The sequence below is a fragment of the Sitophilus oryzae genome, unplaced genomic scaffold (assembly GCF_002938485.1).
Source record: "Sitophilus oryzae breed Bouriz unplaced genomic scaffold, Soryzae_2.0 scaffold_465_pilon_pilon, whole genome shotgun sequence".
NCBI lineage: Eukaryota > Metazoa > Arthropoda > Insecta > Coleoptera > Curculionidae > Sitophilus > Sitophilus oryzae.
The window spans coordinates 2,119,379-2,135,762 of record NW_022147046.1 but is presented as its reverse complement, the minus strand read 5'-3'; the positions used below and the strand labels follow the sequence as shown (position 1 = coordinate 2,135,762).

Here is a 16,384-nt window from a genome sequence, read left to right as displayed (position 1 = left end):
TAAATATAAATTCGTCATGCGTCGTCACTTGTTGTTTTTAACCAGTTTTATTGGTTTATTTCAAAAATGACAGATCGTATTTCAATTTTATTGGTTTGACGGAACGATGCAAGACAAACGGACGCCGATGCGTATGAACTCGCCTTTAGATTTTTGACGTTTGTCAAAGTCTTGCCAAATTATAGGTTATAATTTTGTGACAACTTTTGTCAAATACCCGCGTTTTAGAAGATGATGCATTTTGATTCGTGTTATTACGTGTGTTTTGTGTCTTTTGAAGTCAAGTGGAGGAAAAATCGAGTGAAAATTAACTGTAGAACCCAGAGCACAGTTTATGGTTAATACTCACTGCCCAGGCAGAAAGTCTTATACAGATACACCAATAAAGTTACTATCTTGTTACTATCAATAAAGTTCGTATACCATCTCGTCGTAGATAAGTGCATCTCGAATATGGTAGAAGGACCATACTAAACACATACTAAAAACTGGAGTAGCTGTAAAATATCGACACCACACAATAGGTAAATAATGGATTTTAGTACTGCAGAAAAATAATGTCAAAAGGTACTGGTTTAAAAAAATTAAGATTAAAGTTAATTAATCAACCTGTGAGGTATAAAATTTGGTAAGTGTTATTATTAATAAAATAGTTTGTTTTATTTATGTTGTTTTATTTATTCCTGCGGAATATTACAAATCTGTATTTGTACATAAGTTATATTGATAAATATAATGATAAATGCGGGAAGTTTCATAAAGCTTGAAAGTAAGAAATAGTTCTTTTTTATATTTTTTGGTACGTGGTGTCTTGTTTTTGTTTGTTTTGTATTAACACATACCGTTTTTTATTAAATAAAATAACTCGATTACATTTCTTCAGTTTTAAACAGTTTTTTTCACAATATTTTGAAGTTACTTGTAAGTCAAATTTTAAATACATAATATATTAATTTCCTGCTATGCGTTCCAGTTGTACCAACTTATTTCTTTGCAAAATAAAATAAACTACTTTGAAATTAAAATGACAGACACATCTATCACAGTCAAGGATCTTCTCGTTGGACAGACTATAGTCAATACATGTCATTATTGACAAAAAAATAAACATGTTGAGTAAATAGTTATTTGACTGAAATGATATATTTGAAAACTTTTTATATTTTCAAATTAATCATCAATTTTTCTTCGAAAAAAATGATGATAAACCAGTTTTTGTTGAACTTTTAACACAACATTATTTCATATTTATGATTTCAGTCTAATAACTATTTATAGTTAACATGTTTATGTTTAATTTATGTCAATGATGACAGGTATTGATAATATCGATTCCAAATATCTGCAGAACCATTACTCGTAGCGATTTTTACCAAAAGACCTTTTTTACGTAGAAAACGTCGTAAATGTATATTTTTTTGATCAGTAGTTTGATACAGGTACGTACGAAAAGTTATTACTCTTCAAACCAGTTAAAAAATATGTAGGTGGCGCCTTCTACAAGCAAGAGTCATATTGACATCAAAATCAAATTTCTCATGTTAAAAAACTCCCAGACACCAATTTTCATCCAAATATTGACTTTTTTTCAGAAATTATATGGAAAAAATCGAAATAAAAATGAAACTTCTACACCCTGTATCTCCAAAACTAAGTATTTTAGGACATACATTTATACGAACTATTTTACTTATTTTTATCTGCAGAATATACTGCCGAGGTTTCCGGAATATAGTTCGGTTGGGCGATATACCGGGTGTCCCACTAAGAATAGCTCTCGGTTGTATCTGTATCTCGGAAAGTATTAGCCGTAAAACCTGCGGAAAGAAATATTTATAACTAAAGGGGCTATGAGAAAATGCTGGAAATTATTTTCAAGTTTGTAAGGGCCGCTAGGTGGCGCAACTGCAATGGAAAATAAGAAAATAGATTTTTTACAGAATTTTGCCTAGATAATGGGTACTATAAATAATAGCTTCATAATCTTCAGTAAATTTTGGATTTTTTTTGTTAGAACCATTTTCCCCTATCTGCTAACATAAAGTGGTGGGGGAAGGTTAGATCTATCTTTATTTAAATGTTAATAACTCCGGATTGAATGATCAGAATCCAACAAACAAGGGCTCGTTTAAAAGAGCGTTTCTTACTCTATATTATGCCATAAAAATAATAATAATAATAAGGTTTTGAACGTAGACGCTTTACGAGATTTATTATTTGAAGTGAAAAAAAAGTAATCAAAAGATAAAAACGCTGCTAAGACTATCAAAATGTTGATCTAATAACAATTTGACGTTTATACTATTACGTCAAAAGGCAACTTTTTTCCAAAGCCTACCATGACTTCACTGAATCATCGTTTCTTGTTCACTATTATTAATATCTTAATGATTAGATATTAATACATCTGTGATATATTATGATATTCTGGTATATCATCGATTTTTTTAACGAACTGTTTCTATCTTATTTTGAGGTTAGAATGGGCATAATCAAAAGGGCTACTGATACTGTCTTGTAAAAATAAGGTAATTAAGGGCTTATTTTTTGGTATTTATTATAATCTTGGTAATATCTTCGGTTTGAAAGAAGATATCAAGATGCCGTTTCCGCTGACTTTTTAAGCTTTTACTACTCTTTACTATCAGCTAAAATTACATATACTATTGCCTTTAATTTTTTTGAAAAAACGCGCAATGTTTGTAAGACAACGCACCCTAGCGTCTACGTTCAAAAGCTTATTATTATTCTTTATATGGTACAGTATAGAGTAACAAACGCTCTTTTAAACGAGCCCCCGTTTGTTGGATTGCGATCATCCAGTCCAGAGTTATTAATATTCATATAAAAACAGATCTAACATTCCCCCACCATTTTATTTTGGTAGATAGGGGAAAATGGTTCTAACAAAAAATATTCAAAATTTACTGAAGATTCTGAAGCTGTTACTTATAGTACACCTTATCTAGGCAAAATTGTGTAAAAACTCCACTTTCTTATTTTTTGTTGCAGTTGCGCCCCCTAGCGGTCGTTCTACAAACTTGAAAATAATTTCCATCAATTTCCCATAGCCTCTTTAGTTATAAATATTTTTTTCCGCAGCCCCTACGGCTAATACTTTCCGAGATACAGCCGAGAGCTATTCTTAGTGGGACACCCTGTACAATTGTTCAGCGATCATTCAACGTGACGTCATATACCGGGTCGGCATTTCTGGCCTTGTGTGGGGATTTTTGGGTGTACGAATAGTACGGTCAATACGTACAGTACAATAACATGTACTGAATAAAGATAGAAGAGCAAGTATTTTCCCAACGGCAACGCATGAAATCTAGCGTCGGATTAAGTGGTTAATAAATACTTCGTATTTTTGTCTCTCCCACTTACTAGATTGCCATAGTGATTCGCTCCTAGACATATTAAACACTGACCCAAGACGTCACTTGCCGATAGAGTATTGTCAATCTCTCTATTTCATTTGACAACAAGATCAAAGAAATTAGTGACGTCATTCTTCTTCTTATCACGCCCTCTCCTGCCGAAGGTTGGCGATCCAAATGGCAATTGTGGCTCTGGAAACTGCAGCCCGGAAGATTTCCGCAGACGAGGGTTCAAACCATCTCCTCAAATCTTTTAGCCATGAGTTCTGGCGTCTTCCTACTGATCTTTTCCCTTGCACTTTGCAGAAGGTTTTGAGGACATGGGACATAAGACTTATCATCCGATAGTCATCACATTGTGATTCGTTGGGTTTCTTTGGCAGGGTTACGAATGTTGATTTAAGCCAATCTGACGGTATTTTGCTTGAGCTATATAATTTGTTAAATAATGCTGTTACCAAATCTAGACTTCTGCTTTCGTTATCTGCAATGAGTTTAAGTATTTCAACGTTTATTTTATCGGGACCGGTAGCTTTTCCGCTTTTCTGCGCTTTTATTGCATGAACAACTTCATCTTTGGTTATCGCTGGAGCCTTTTCATTCAGTATGTGATCTATCGGTGGTGGGGAACAGGGTCTGTCATCATTAAAAAGTGTTTCGATATATTCTTTCCATCTCACAAGCCTAGCCTTTACTCCTAGAATTATCTCGTTGTTATCGTTTCTTAGGATTGTTTCTTGGTGTTTTCTGTGTCTGTTTGTAAATTCTTTCACTTTTTTATGAACATTGAAGGTGTCATACTTTGCTTGTAGTTGCTCTATTTCTTGACATTTTTTTGACATCCAGATCTCTTTCTCTTCCCGGCACTTTTTCCTAATGATCCAATTTAAACGTTTGTATTTTATCGGGTTTGCCTTCTGCTTCCGTCTGTCATCCATGAGGTCTAGTATTTCCTGTGTGATCCATTCCTGCTTTTTGTTGATTGCCGTGAATCCAATATATTTTTCCTGGATATTTGTTATTCTAGTTCTTAAATCATTCCATGTCTTTTCGACATCCTCTTCCCGTACAGGTACCTCTACCATTTCTAGTTCTTTTTCGATCTTAGAACTGATCTCTTTCTTTTTCTCGAGGTTGTTCAATAGTGCGATGTCTATTTTCTTTGCCGTTTTTTCTCTTTTAACTCTCAAGAATCTCTTGAGCCTAAAGTCCAGCACGACAGGGTTGTGGTCATTACATTACAGGGTTGACGTCATTACATTACCGCATTACGTGAAATACTGCATATTGTTTCTGGCAATTGTCATTTAATTTGATGTTATAATTTTAGTAACAGATATCGATCAATGTCAAAATGATACAAGGTCCGGCAATAGTGCGTGGGGCATCTGTAGCTCCTAGAATATAGAGAACTTGAGAATTGTGTTTAAGTGCAAACCTAAACTATGTACTAGGATGTATTTCAGAAAAAATATTTTAACTTCTATAGAGTGGCTCAAAAAAAGTGTGAGTGAATCGAGATGATTTTTTTTAATGAAACACCCTGTATATTATTACATTTTTGGCTTTTTCTATTCACTTTACATATTCCTAAAATCTATTTCGATTTTCGATAGTTTAAGAGATATTAGCAAATAAATAAAAAATGTACACTTTTTCAAAAATGTTTTTCTTTTTCAGCTTTTCTTAAAAAAAATATTAAAATACAAGAACTGCCCTGGAATCAAAACTATATTAGGTATTTACTTTAGATGGTCTGTAACTTACTTTGCTAGAAATGTCGTAATCTTAATACATGGTGCTCAAAATTGTACACCAAATTTTCTAAAATATAAAATAATTGTTTTTTTTTAATGGAACACTGTGTATATTATTTTTTTATTAGATGGAGACTTAAAAAATGAACATTTTTTTATATTTAAAGTATTACAAAAGTTTTAATGGTTTCGCAGATACACTCAGTATTATTTCATATGGCTCTTTCAACGGTAAAATACGAGAGAAAAATCATTGGTTGGCTTTGATAAAAATTTACTGTGGAAAATGCCATATGAAATATAAAACCGCGAATATCTGCGAAACCGTTAAACATTTCGAAATGCTCTTAATACAAAGAATGTTCATTTTTTAATTCTTCTTCTATTAAAAAATAATACACAGGGTGTTCCATTGAAAAAAACGAACAAAAATTATTTTATATTTCGATTTTGAACATTCTGTATGAGTTACGATTACCATATTTATAGCAAAGTTAATTACAGACTATCTAAAGTAAATACCTAATATAGTTTTAATTTTAGGACAGTTCTTGTATTTTTAATATTTTTTTAAGAAAAGCTGAAAAATATATATTTTTTATTTATTTATATCTCTGAAACTATCGAGAGATGTTTACTCATATCTTAGGATGATGTAAAGTGTTCTAAAAGGAAGCAAAAAATGCCATAATATACAGGGTGTTCCGTTTAAAAAAAATCATCTCGATTCACTCACACTTTTTTGAGCCACCCTTCAGAAGTTAAAATATTTTCCTGAAATGCATCCTAGTACATACTTTAGGTTTGCACATAAACAAAATTCTCAAGTTTCTTTTTCTAGGAGCTACAGATGTCCGACGCACTATTGCCGGACCCTGTATATTGCTCAATTAACAATTTAGGAACATATTTAAAATTTTCTAAATAATATGAACCTCAGACACACCCCAAAACGCATATTTGACAATGATGACGTAAGGTTAAATGATCGCCTTTAGCCTAGATCATATCAAGGATACTATAGAGATAAGGATAGTTCGATTCCTATCTTCCTGCACTGTCAGTTTTTTTACGTCATCTACTGACCGAGTTGAAGTTGGCGCTAAAGATTTTAGACAGTGACAGTTATTTTTGCATTTGACGGACGAGCGCACAGTGCGTTGGAAGATAAATTTAGCGGGACAAAAGCGTTTGGTTAGAAATAAGCCAAAAAATGTGTAGTGATAAAAATAAATAGTAGACATTCCAATTGATACAAAAATGCATGAATATTCTTTGTATTTCGATACATTTTTATTAAGCAAATTTGGACGTTTTCTGCTCAGCAAGGCAGAGATCATACGAAAACAAAATATTTACAAGTGCTTATACATTTTATTAGAAAGCCAAATTATGTTGAAGATTGCCAAAGGTATGTACTTTTCTACTGTACGTATATTATTTGTTAAAATCCTTCGTGCCTTTGTTCTGCAGATATCAAACTTTCACTTTTTTTTCAAATATCGATATATTGAATGATGTAGATCTTTTGAGTTACCAATAGTTATATACCAACACAGGTAGTCACAGTCACAGGGAGTTTAAGCTTAACAGATGAATGCCCAAAAAGATTCATTTCAATCGGATAGTATAAAAATAAAACACTCCATCAAAAGGCACTGAGTTTAAAAAATTGTCTTAGATACTTACTATATATGAATTTACAATTACCGAGTGTTAAAATTAAAATGAAAATAACTATCTTATTTATTATTTTCAAAATAAAATATATTTTTTTAAAATAAATTATAGAGGGTGTCACAAGATTACAAATTAATTAAAAAAAACTGCTAAAGAGTTTTTTGATATCATATTTTTTTGTATTTGGCAATAGTTTACAATACGGTTTTTGTGTGTCATGTACGAATAATATCATAGTTTTATTATCTTGTATTTATTTATTAATAACTTAAGTTGTTAATAAATTTAACCATATAGTTGCTGTATATTAAACTATTTGCTACGTTCTTAGATTTTAAGTCCCAAATATTGCTCTTGAGATTTTGTCCCGCTAGAATAACCATCCGCCGCACTGTGGAGCGCTGGTCAGCGCGTGACGTAGCATTCCACGGCGATTACGACAGCGGCGATTTGACGCGATCGAACAGTCCTTTAGAATATATACAGACCTGGAGATCATATAGGGAAATTAAAATAACTTTGGTTGCACATCATAATACGACCACCAGCAAACTCCATAAGACGACGCATGGTGTCATTGATGACGTGCAACGAAAGTTGTTTTAATTTAACTTTATATACTTACGTGGATAAATAAATCACTATGGAAACTGTCGCAAACATATCAACGACTTCCATTTAGTTTCTTGTTTTGTTGCACACTCGGTGCTTCTACTCTATCTGTCCTTGTCGAGGACCTATCGTCCGCACGCCAAATTTGAACATTAATTTTGAAAATTGAATTTGTAAAATGCTTATATTTGAACAATAATTTGAATGTTTACTGTCACAAAAATTAAATTATATAAAAAATACATTTAGCCACTCCGTACGAATATCAATATTCATAGAAAATCTAACCAGAAAGTATGCATGTGGCTTAATATAAATAACAGAACAACTGAATACTTTTCTTGTCTACAAAAAGATAATTCGGGGACCTTTATATTAGAACTTTCACATACCAAACACTATCTAGTCATTTTTTAAAGCATTTAGAAAGTCAAACGATAAAAAATAGAAATATTTGTGCAATAAATGTGCACAAACTTAAAATTAACTTCTCTCTGAACACACTTGCATCCTTGACATATAAAACCGGTCGATAAAAGAGTAATTAATACAATTTTTAAAATAAAAAACACAAAAAACAAGCGTCGTTACACAATGGAACTAAGATTATGACAATATGATGACAGTGAAAAGTTGGTTTCTATAACAATGTATAATTTGTACTTTTTAAACTGTATAAAATTGTGATTATTTTGGAAATACGTGCAACTTTTAATGCGCACGAGCAAAGTAAGGTCCTCGAAAAAGACAAACCCATTGACCGTTTCATAAGTGCAATAAAGAAGGTTTGAAACTGGCATGTCGTGATGTTGGAGACATATTTTATAATGCTAAACTTATGGCGTTGATTTATCCACGTAAGTATATATGATCTAGCGCCTTTACAGTCTTTAGTCTTTACGCTAAATATTTTAGCAAATAGCTTACTGCTTTGCTCGAGGAAATGCAGTCCAGTGGCCGTAGATCCTCCTGGTGACGTAACGTCGTCTTTAAGTACTCCGGGATGTTGCCTGGTGTCCCGTACCATTTTACCGGCACCCAGGACAGTTTGAGAAGCTAGTCTGTAAGCTAGGTCTCTGGGTAGGCCCATTTTGACACCGCCATCGGCTAAGGCTTCAATAAAAATGTAAACCTGAAAAAAGTTTCGAATATATTATTTTATTTATTTAGTAATATACAGGGTTGTTCACCACATACGACACGGAGTATTGTAGCTAAACGATTAGATTTTTACAAATTGTAAGTATTGAGTTTGTTGAAGGACTATTAGACTACAAGTTAAAAATAATTTTACAAGATACAGAGTGTCGCAAATAAGTAAAAAATATTATAGTCGTATTTTTTTAAATGGAAGCCGGTGCCGGTGGTTTAAAGGTGCCCGGTGGCGCGGCGTAGAGGTACAGGCTCTCGTCTACCAATCTCAAGGTAGTGGGTTCGAATCCCACACCCAGCATTTCATCAGCCGACAATTTTTATTAAAATAAAAATAGTTTGGGTACCTAGGTCGACTCAGTCTTAAACGAGTACTTAGGATTCACAATCCTGAAGTAATAATAGGCGGTTGAAGCTAGGTGCTAGCCACATTACCTTCCTTGTATACCGAGCGGCTCTAGTATGGCAAGCTGTACCTTGCTACTCCCAAGGCGTCAAACGCTATATATATACGGGAGCTATTATTTTTTTTTAATGAAACACCCTGTATATTATTCTATTTTTAGATTCTTCGATTGAAATAAAGGCAAAATTGATTACGGTTTATCACACTTAAACCTTACCGTTTTTGAAATATTTTCAATTTTGTGAAATTGCAGTAAAACATTTAAGGCTTCATTTCTCCAAGGGTATCGGAGTTTTTAATACTAAATATTTACTGAAGATTATTTATTGATCAGATATTATGTTGCATTAATAAAAATTATACTACCTTATACAGAGTGTCCAAAAAATTATATTATATAATTACTAGCTTTAAACGGCAATAACTTGTTTAATTTAAATAGAACACCCTGTATATTTTAAGTGGATCAGATGCACAATTTAATTGTCTATCAAATTATATTATACCATTTTTTACTTATCTTTTCTAGTTTTCGTAGAAAATGCATTTTCTTATAATTTTGATCTCATTTATTAGATTTTTTTAAAGCTGTTGCTTTAAAAAAATGTACAAAATGTATAGGTAGTAAAAATATTAATATTGCAAGCTTATTTGTTTACAAAAAGAAAACTATTTAAATCTTTGTAAAATAGTATACCAATTAAATATGCCACCATTATTTCCGCCCAAAAATATTTAATTACATACTTAATTGTTTTAATTATTCTAAATAAATGTGGATTTGACAGTTCAATACAATAATAGGTTATGAAAATGAACGTCTCTGTTGTCATAAATAAGCATTCGTCAAAAAATTCAATAAAATATAAATAAAAATATACACATACAAAATTCAGTTTTTTAGTATTTGGAGTAATTATTATTAATTAACATTAATGTAGTGTTTAAATACTGGGATCATATTAATTATTGATCCTCTTTAATATAAAACATTTAAACAGTTTTTTTTTATTTTTTTAATGAATATAATCGAACTATATCGACAATATAGTATCTGTACTCTTTGAAAATTTGTTATATCTTCAAAAATAATCTAAAATGTCAATATTCCATGGGTATAGTAATAAATGAGGTCTAAATTATAAGAAAATTATTTTTTTACGAAAACTTGAAGAGATAGGTAAAAAAATAGTATAATACAATTTGATAAATAATGAAATTGTGCATCTGATTCTCATAAAACATACAGGGTGCTCCATTTAAATTAAGCAAGTTATTGCCGTTTAAAGCTAGTAATTATTTAATATAAATTTTAGACACTCTGTATAAGGTAGTATTTTGTTTATTATTGCAACACAATATCTGATCAATAAATAAACTTCAATAAATATATAGTATTAAAAATTGTAATACCCTTGTGGAAAAAAAATACTAATTTTACCTTAAAATTTCATAAAAATGAAAATACTTCAAAAACGGTAAGGTTTGGTTTAAATTTACCTTTATTTCAATCGTAGAATCTAAAAATAGAATAATATACAGGGTGTTTCCATTTAAAAAAATACAAATATACTATTTTTTACTTATTTGGGACACTCTGTATCTTGTAAAAATATTTTTAAATTGTAGCTCTAATAGTCCTTCAACGAACCCAAAACTTACAATTTGTAAAAATCTAATCGTTTAGCTACAATATTCCGTGTCGTATGTGGTGAACATCCTAGTAGAGTTAGAGTTAGCTCCATTACAGTTAGGGTTAGAACCTTTGGTGTTAGCAAAATAAAACACTAAATCACCACAATAAACGATGATGCTAACATCGTCCGCGCGCGTCCAGAACAAAAGAAAAAAGTGTTTTGGTGTATTGTGGTGATTTAGTGTTTTATTTTGAGTTAATTCCAAATGAACGGAATGAAAAATTGATTATAATATATTAACTGATGTTATTTAGGTATATTTCATTTAAAACACTTACGTATGCTGGTCCAGATCCACTCAATGCTGTCACGGCGTCCATCCAAGCCTCCGAAACCTCCTCGCAGATTCCGATACTCTGAAGAAGCTTTTTGGTGATGTTAACGTCACGGTCGGTTGCCGCAGCACCCTTCACGAACACCGAGGCACCACTTTGAACCAAGGCCGGCGTATTGGGCATCACTCGGATCACCCTGGCCTGTTTTGGCAGCAGCTGTTTATGAAAATGTTATTACTACATTGTGAAACGCTTGAAAGTACTACGGTACTTCTATATATTATCTACTTAAAGACGTACTTCAATTTTTCTAGTACTAGAATTGTTTGGGTGCTTCGATTCTTTCCTTGAAATCAATGTTAAGTAAACATTTTCAAAAATTCTAGATATTTTTGTTCCTTATTTAAAGATAACATTTAAAATGGCATTTTTTGTAATTGCACCACTATAAATACCGTATTAAATAGATATGGTATAAATAAATATCAATTTGCAGACGACCAGGCCATAATTGCAAACGACAAAGATGACATGGAATATATGGTGCGGAAAATAATTGAAGAATATGCTAAATGGGGTCTCAGAGTAAATACAGAAAAAACAAAATACCTTCCAATTGGAGCTAATACAGAAAATCTTATTTTAGGCAATAATATGGAAATTAGGGCATGTGAAGATTACAGGTACCTGGGATCGATATTTACAGGAGATGGAACGGACGATAGAGAAATAAACAACAGAGTAATACAGGCACGAAGAGTTATCAGATGCATAATGTAAATCTGTAAAAATAATATTACAGAAGATTTGTCAAGAAATTTGCCAACCTAGCTGCGCCCTACATAAGCCTACAGGTGATGAATGGAATACTTGTGATTGTGATGTAGCCTTTGTAAGACTTAAGGCGGCTCGATGTTCAAGTCCTATTTTAGCCTACCCGCAACAACAAGGGTGGTATATCCCAAATACAAGATGGCAAAGAACGAGTGATGTACGAGAATATTACAGTCTCATTCTATCCAAAACCAGAAAGGAATTTACTGCATTATCCGGAAGGAGCTGCTACCAATTGTGAGGCAGTGGATCGTTTCCATAAATCTTTGTACGGCCAAGAATTTTTAATTAGGACAGATCATACGGCTCTCAAGTGGCTTATGGAAATGAAGGAACCTGAACTTTCTTACTTACTGCCATTACTCGCTGACGAGTATTTGACACGCTTTTCTGTGACTGAAAAGCCCGATACGTGATGTTATCTCTCTTCCGCACTCCGGACATTCAAAAATCTCATCAGATTCTTGCCTCTTTACTTTTTGATTGTCGTTGTTAACTGAGTTTACAATTCTCCTCCATTACGTACTATTGTGCGCTGCTTCCTCCCACTGATGCTGCATACTTATCCCCTTTAAGTTTTCATGGATAACATCCTTGTATCTTTTGAGTTGTCCACCCGGTTTCCTGTTACCCTCTACAAGTTCACCGTAAAGAAGCGATTTCGGTAGGCAGTTTTCTTGCATCCTGCATACGTGGCCAGCTCATCTTAAGCGAGATTTAGTAATCATGACTTCAGCGCTCTCCCAGCCTGCCTTTTCAAGGACTGATACGTTTGAGACATGGTGGTGCAATTTAATTCTTAACAGTTGTCTAAGGTGTCTCTGTTGCCACTTGTTTAAACCGCTCGTATGCCGGAGGTACGGCTAAGGGTCGGCATTTCTGGTCTTGGGTGCCGGTTTACATGTGTACGAAGAGTACGGTCAGCACGCTTAGTAAAATAAGATGTACTGAATAAAGACAGAAGGCGAGTATTTTCCCAAGCGCATGGAATCTGAATCTAGCGTCAGATTAAGTAGTTATGTAATAAACACTCGTATTTTTGCTCACTCCAACTTACTAGATTGCCATAACGACTCACTCCTATACATGTAAACGCCGACCCAAAGCGGGGTATAGTATAGTGGGGATTATTACTGCTCGATACACTGCAAGTTTCGTTTTTGTGCTCAAGTCATGATTGTAGAAAACCGTGTCTTTTAATTTCCAGAATGCTCTTGAAGAATGCGCTGCTAATTGCTTTTTCCGAAACTAAACTGCCGAGGTAATTAAATTCCGATACATATGCCAATAGTTCTTCTCCGATTTTTATAGCGCTGTTATAATTTTCCGGGGGAGTGCACATGATTTTAGTTTTATCGATGTTCAGCTTAAGGCCCCAAGTCTCGTTTGCCCAAGTATATGTGTTCAGTATTTCCTGTAATTGCTGTAGCGTACTTGCAACTAGAGCGAAGTCATCAACGTATTGGAGTTCTGTGATGAATTTTATACGTATTTTTGCCCTGAGTCTTTTTAGGTTGAACAGACTTCCGTCATACCTGGTATCTGGTATCTAACATCCATTCCTCTTTCTTACAGTTTGCTGTCCACTATAATAGAGAGTGTTGCCATGAATATGTTTAGATCCTGAAGGACAAATAAAGGCAGGATGGCTAGAGAAGCTACAGCAATATCACTTTGCCATCCAATATCATGCTGGAAAAATGTGTAACGCAGGCGCTTTATCCAGAAAACCCTGTCAAACCGATTGTAAGCACTGCTGTAAAATGGAACAACGCGGAGGCACTGCCATGATAAGGAGTTTTAAACTTAGAGCTGTTGAACATTGGACGACGACACAAATGAAGAATGAACAAATGGATTTTCCAGACCTGGGAGCAATATACTACGGCTCAAGGAAGGTAACGGCGAGAGACCATCGTGGCATCCCTAATAGTACATACCTGTTCTAATTGCTTAGTGGTGACACCCATCGCAACAGACAGAAACAACTTATCAGCATCCACTCCTGACTTCTTCACATCAGCTAAAGCTATAGGAACTATATACGGCTTCACGGCAACAATGACAACTTCAGACTTTTGCACCACTGGGAGATTCTCGGTTATTGATTCGGCTCCAAGATCCTAAAACAGTAAAAAGGGCCGTAGTACGTTGGGGTCAAAAAACGGCGTCAAAGACGGCTGAGAAATAACAATCTATGATAAATTTGGTGAGGTCAATCTATATCAAAAAATGACATAAAACTTAATAAAAAATAAAGAAGAATACGGGACAAGTAATGACGTCTAGAGCTTGACCTCACCAACATTATAATCGATGATCATTCCCCAGCTGTCTGTGACCAAGGACTGTAGGTATATATCACAGGTATATATTCTAAAGGACTGTTCGATCGCGTCAAATCGCCGCTGTCGTAGTCGCCGTGGATGCTTACGTCATGCAGGGACTAGCGCTCCACAGTGCGGCGGACGGTTATTCTAGCGGGACAAAATCGCAGGAGCGATGATTGGGACTTAAAATCTAAGAACGTAGCAAATGTTCTAATATATAGCAACCATATGGTTAAATTTATTTATTTATTAACAATTTAATTTATTAATAAATAAATAAATACTAGATAATAAAACTATGATATTATTCGTACACGACACACAAAAACCGTACTGTAAACTATTGCCAAATACATAAAATTATGATACCAGGTGAAATACTTATAAAAAACTCTTTAGCAGTTATTTTTTAATTACTTTGTAATCGTGTGACACCCTGTATATTTTATTTTAAAAAATTCTATTTTATTTTGAAAATAATAAATAAGATAGATATTTTAATTTTAACACTCGGTAATTGTAAATTCATATATAGTAAGTATCTAAGACAATTTTTTAAACTTTTATTAAAACTAGTAATAATCATCTAGTTTTATTATAAATTATCAGACAGAGAAAAAAGGCTTTAGCATATCATCATGCTTTATTTAACTAGAACATCATTCGGATAATTTTGTCTTAAGGAAAATTACCGAACTAAGTATTGGTGTCATTCATTAGCTGCCCAAACACGAAAGGCCCGGCCTTCGGACTTGGCCTTGGGTCCGGGCCTTTAACCCAAATACTATACTAATATACCATAGGTTTGCGTGAAAGGCAAAGTCTGCGAATATATTTCCGATATGGTAATTTGGGGGAAAGCCCCGGCCTCAAGGCCAAGTCCGAAGGCCGGGCCTTTCCGCGTCTTGTAGCTATTAATTTTTTAAACTCAGTGCCTTTCGATGAAGTTAAGATTTCGACAATTACAGCAGTATATCCTTACTCCCACTAGCCCTAAAGCTCATAGTACTTGCAAAACCCAATTCTTCTTTTGAATGCTCTTCAATTAACCATTTAACGAGTCTTTGTTTCGTTTTTATACTATCCAGTTGAAATAAAACTTTTGGGCATTCACCTGGTAAGCTTGAACTTCCTGTGACTGTGACTATCTGTGTTGGTAACTATTGGTAACTCAAAAGATCTACATCATTCAATAATATATCGATATTTGAAAAAAAGTGAAAGTTTGATATCTGCAGAACAAAGGCACGAAGGATTTTAACAAATAATATACGTACAGTAGAAAAATACATCCCTTTGTCAATCTTCAACATAATTTGGCTTTGGAATAAAATGTATAAGCACTTGTAAATATTTTGTTTTCGTATGATCTCTGCCTTGCTGAGTAGAAAACGACCAAATTTGGTTGATAAAAATGTATCGAAATACAAAAAATATTCATGCATTTTTATATCAATTGGAATGTCTACTATTTATTCTTATCAGTACACATTTTTTTGCTTATTTCTAACCGAGGGGTGTCTCACTATTGGAATTACATGTGCATTTTCTTGGCAGTCGCTGGCAGTCATTGGCAGTCTCTATTCTGGCAGTCGCCTATAATAATTACATGGCAGTCATAGGTAGTCTTCTTCATAGTCATTGGCAGTCGCTTAGCAGTGGAAGGATATTTTGGCAGTACATTTGTATGTACATTTTTTTCCCTAGTGAGACACCCCTCGTTTCTAACCAAACGGTTTTGTCCCGCTAGATTTATCTTCTACCGCACTGTGCGCTCGTCCGTCAAACGCAAAAATAACTGTCACTGTCTAAAATCTTTAGCGCCAACTTCAACTCGGTCCCTAGATGACGTAAAAAAACTGACAGTGCAGGAAGATAGGAATCGAACTATCCTTATCTCTATATAGTATCCTTGGTCTGTGACGCCCTTTTTTTCGATCGTTTGGGTTTTCTAATTTTAAGACATATAACTCTGGTACTCTCTAGAAAATTCCCTCTCTTACCTTAAAAGCTTGCAGACTAACAAGATCGGTGGGGTGGCAACTGGATATTATAGTTTCTCCTTTTGCTAAGCCTATAAAGAGATTTACAAAAATAAGTTGTTATAAATAATTATTAAAAAATAGGAAAAAATCTTGCAATTGAAGGGTACAGGGGAAAAATATTGTCAAGAAAAATGGCGCATCCGCCAGAAATTAAAAATGTATTACTGGTTGCCTGCACAACCGCAACGTATCCGCCAGAAATTAAAAGACTTTTTC

The 16,384-nt window shown here is 33.7% G+C and overlaps 1 protein-coding gene across 1 annotated transcript in view; it reads right to left on the bottom strand.

Moving 5' to 3' along the window:
- The window catches only part of LOC115885951 (pyrroline-5-carboxylate reductase), a 34,073-nt gene that overhangs the window by 828 nt on the left and 16,861 nt on the right, over positions 1-16,384 (bottom strand). The window contains exons 2-5 of the mRNA XM_030904988.1: positions 16,127-16,197; positions 13,734-13,916; positions 10,963-11,175; positions 8,357-8,561 (exon numbers count right to left, since the gene is read on the bottom strand). Coding sequence (XP_030760848.1) covers positions 8,357-8,561; positions 10,963-11,175; positions 13,734-13,916; positions 16,127-16,197 — 672 coding nt within the window. The remainder of the gene's footprint in view (positions 1-8,356; positions 8,562-10,962; positions 11,176-13,733; positions 13,917-16,126; positions 16,198-16,384) is intronic.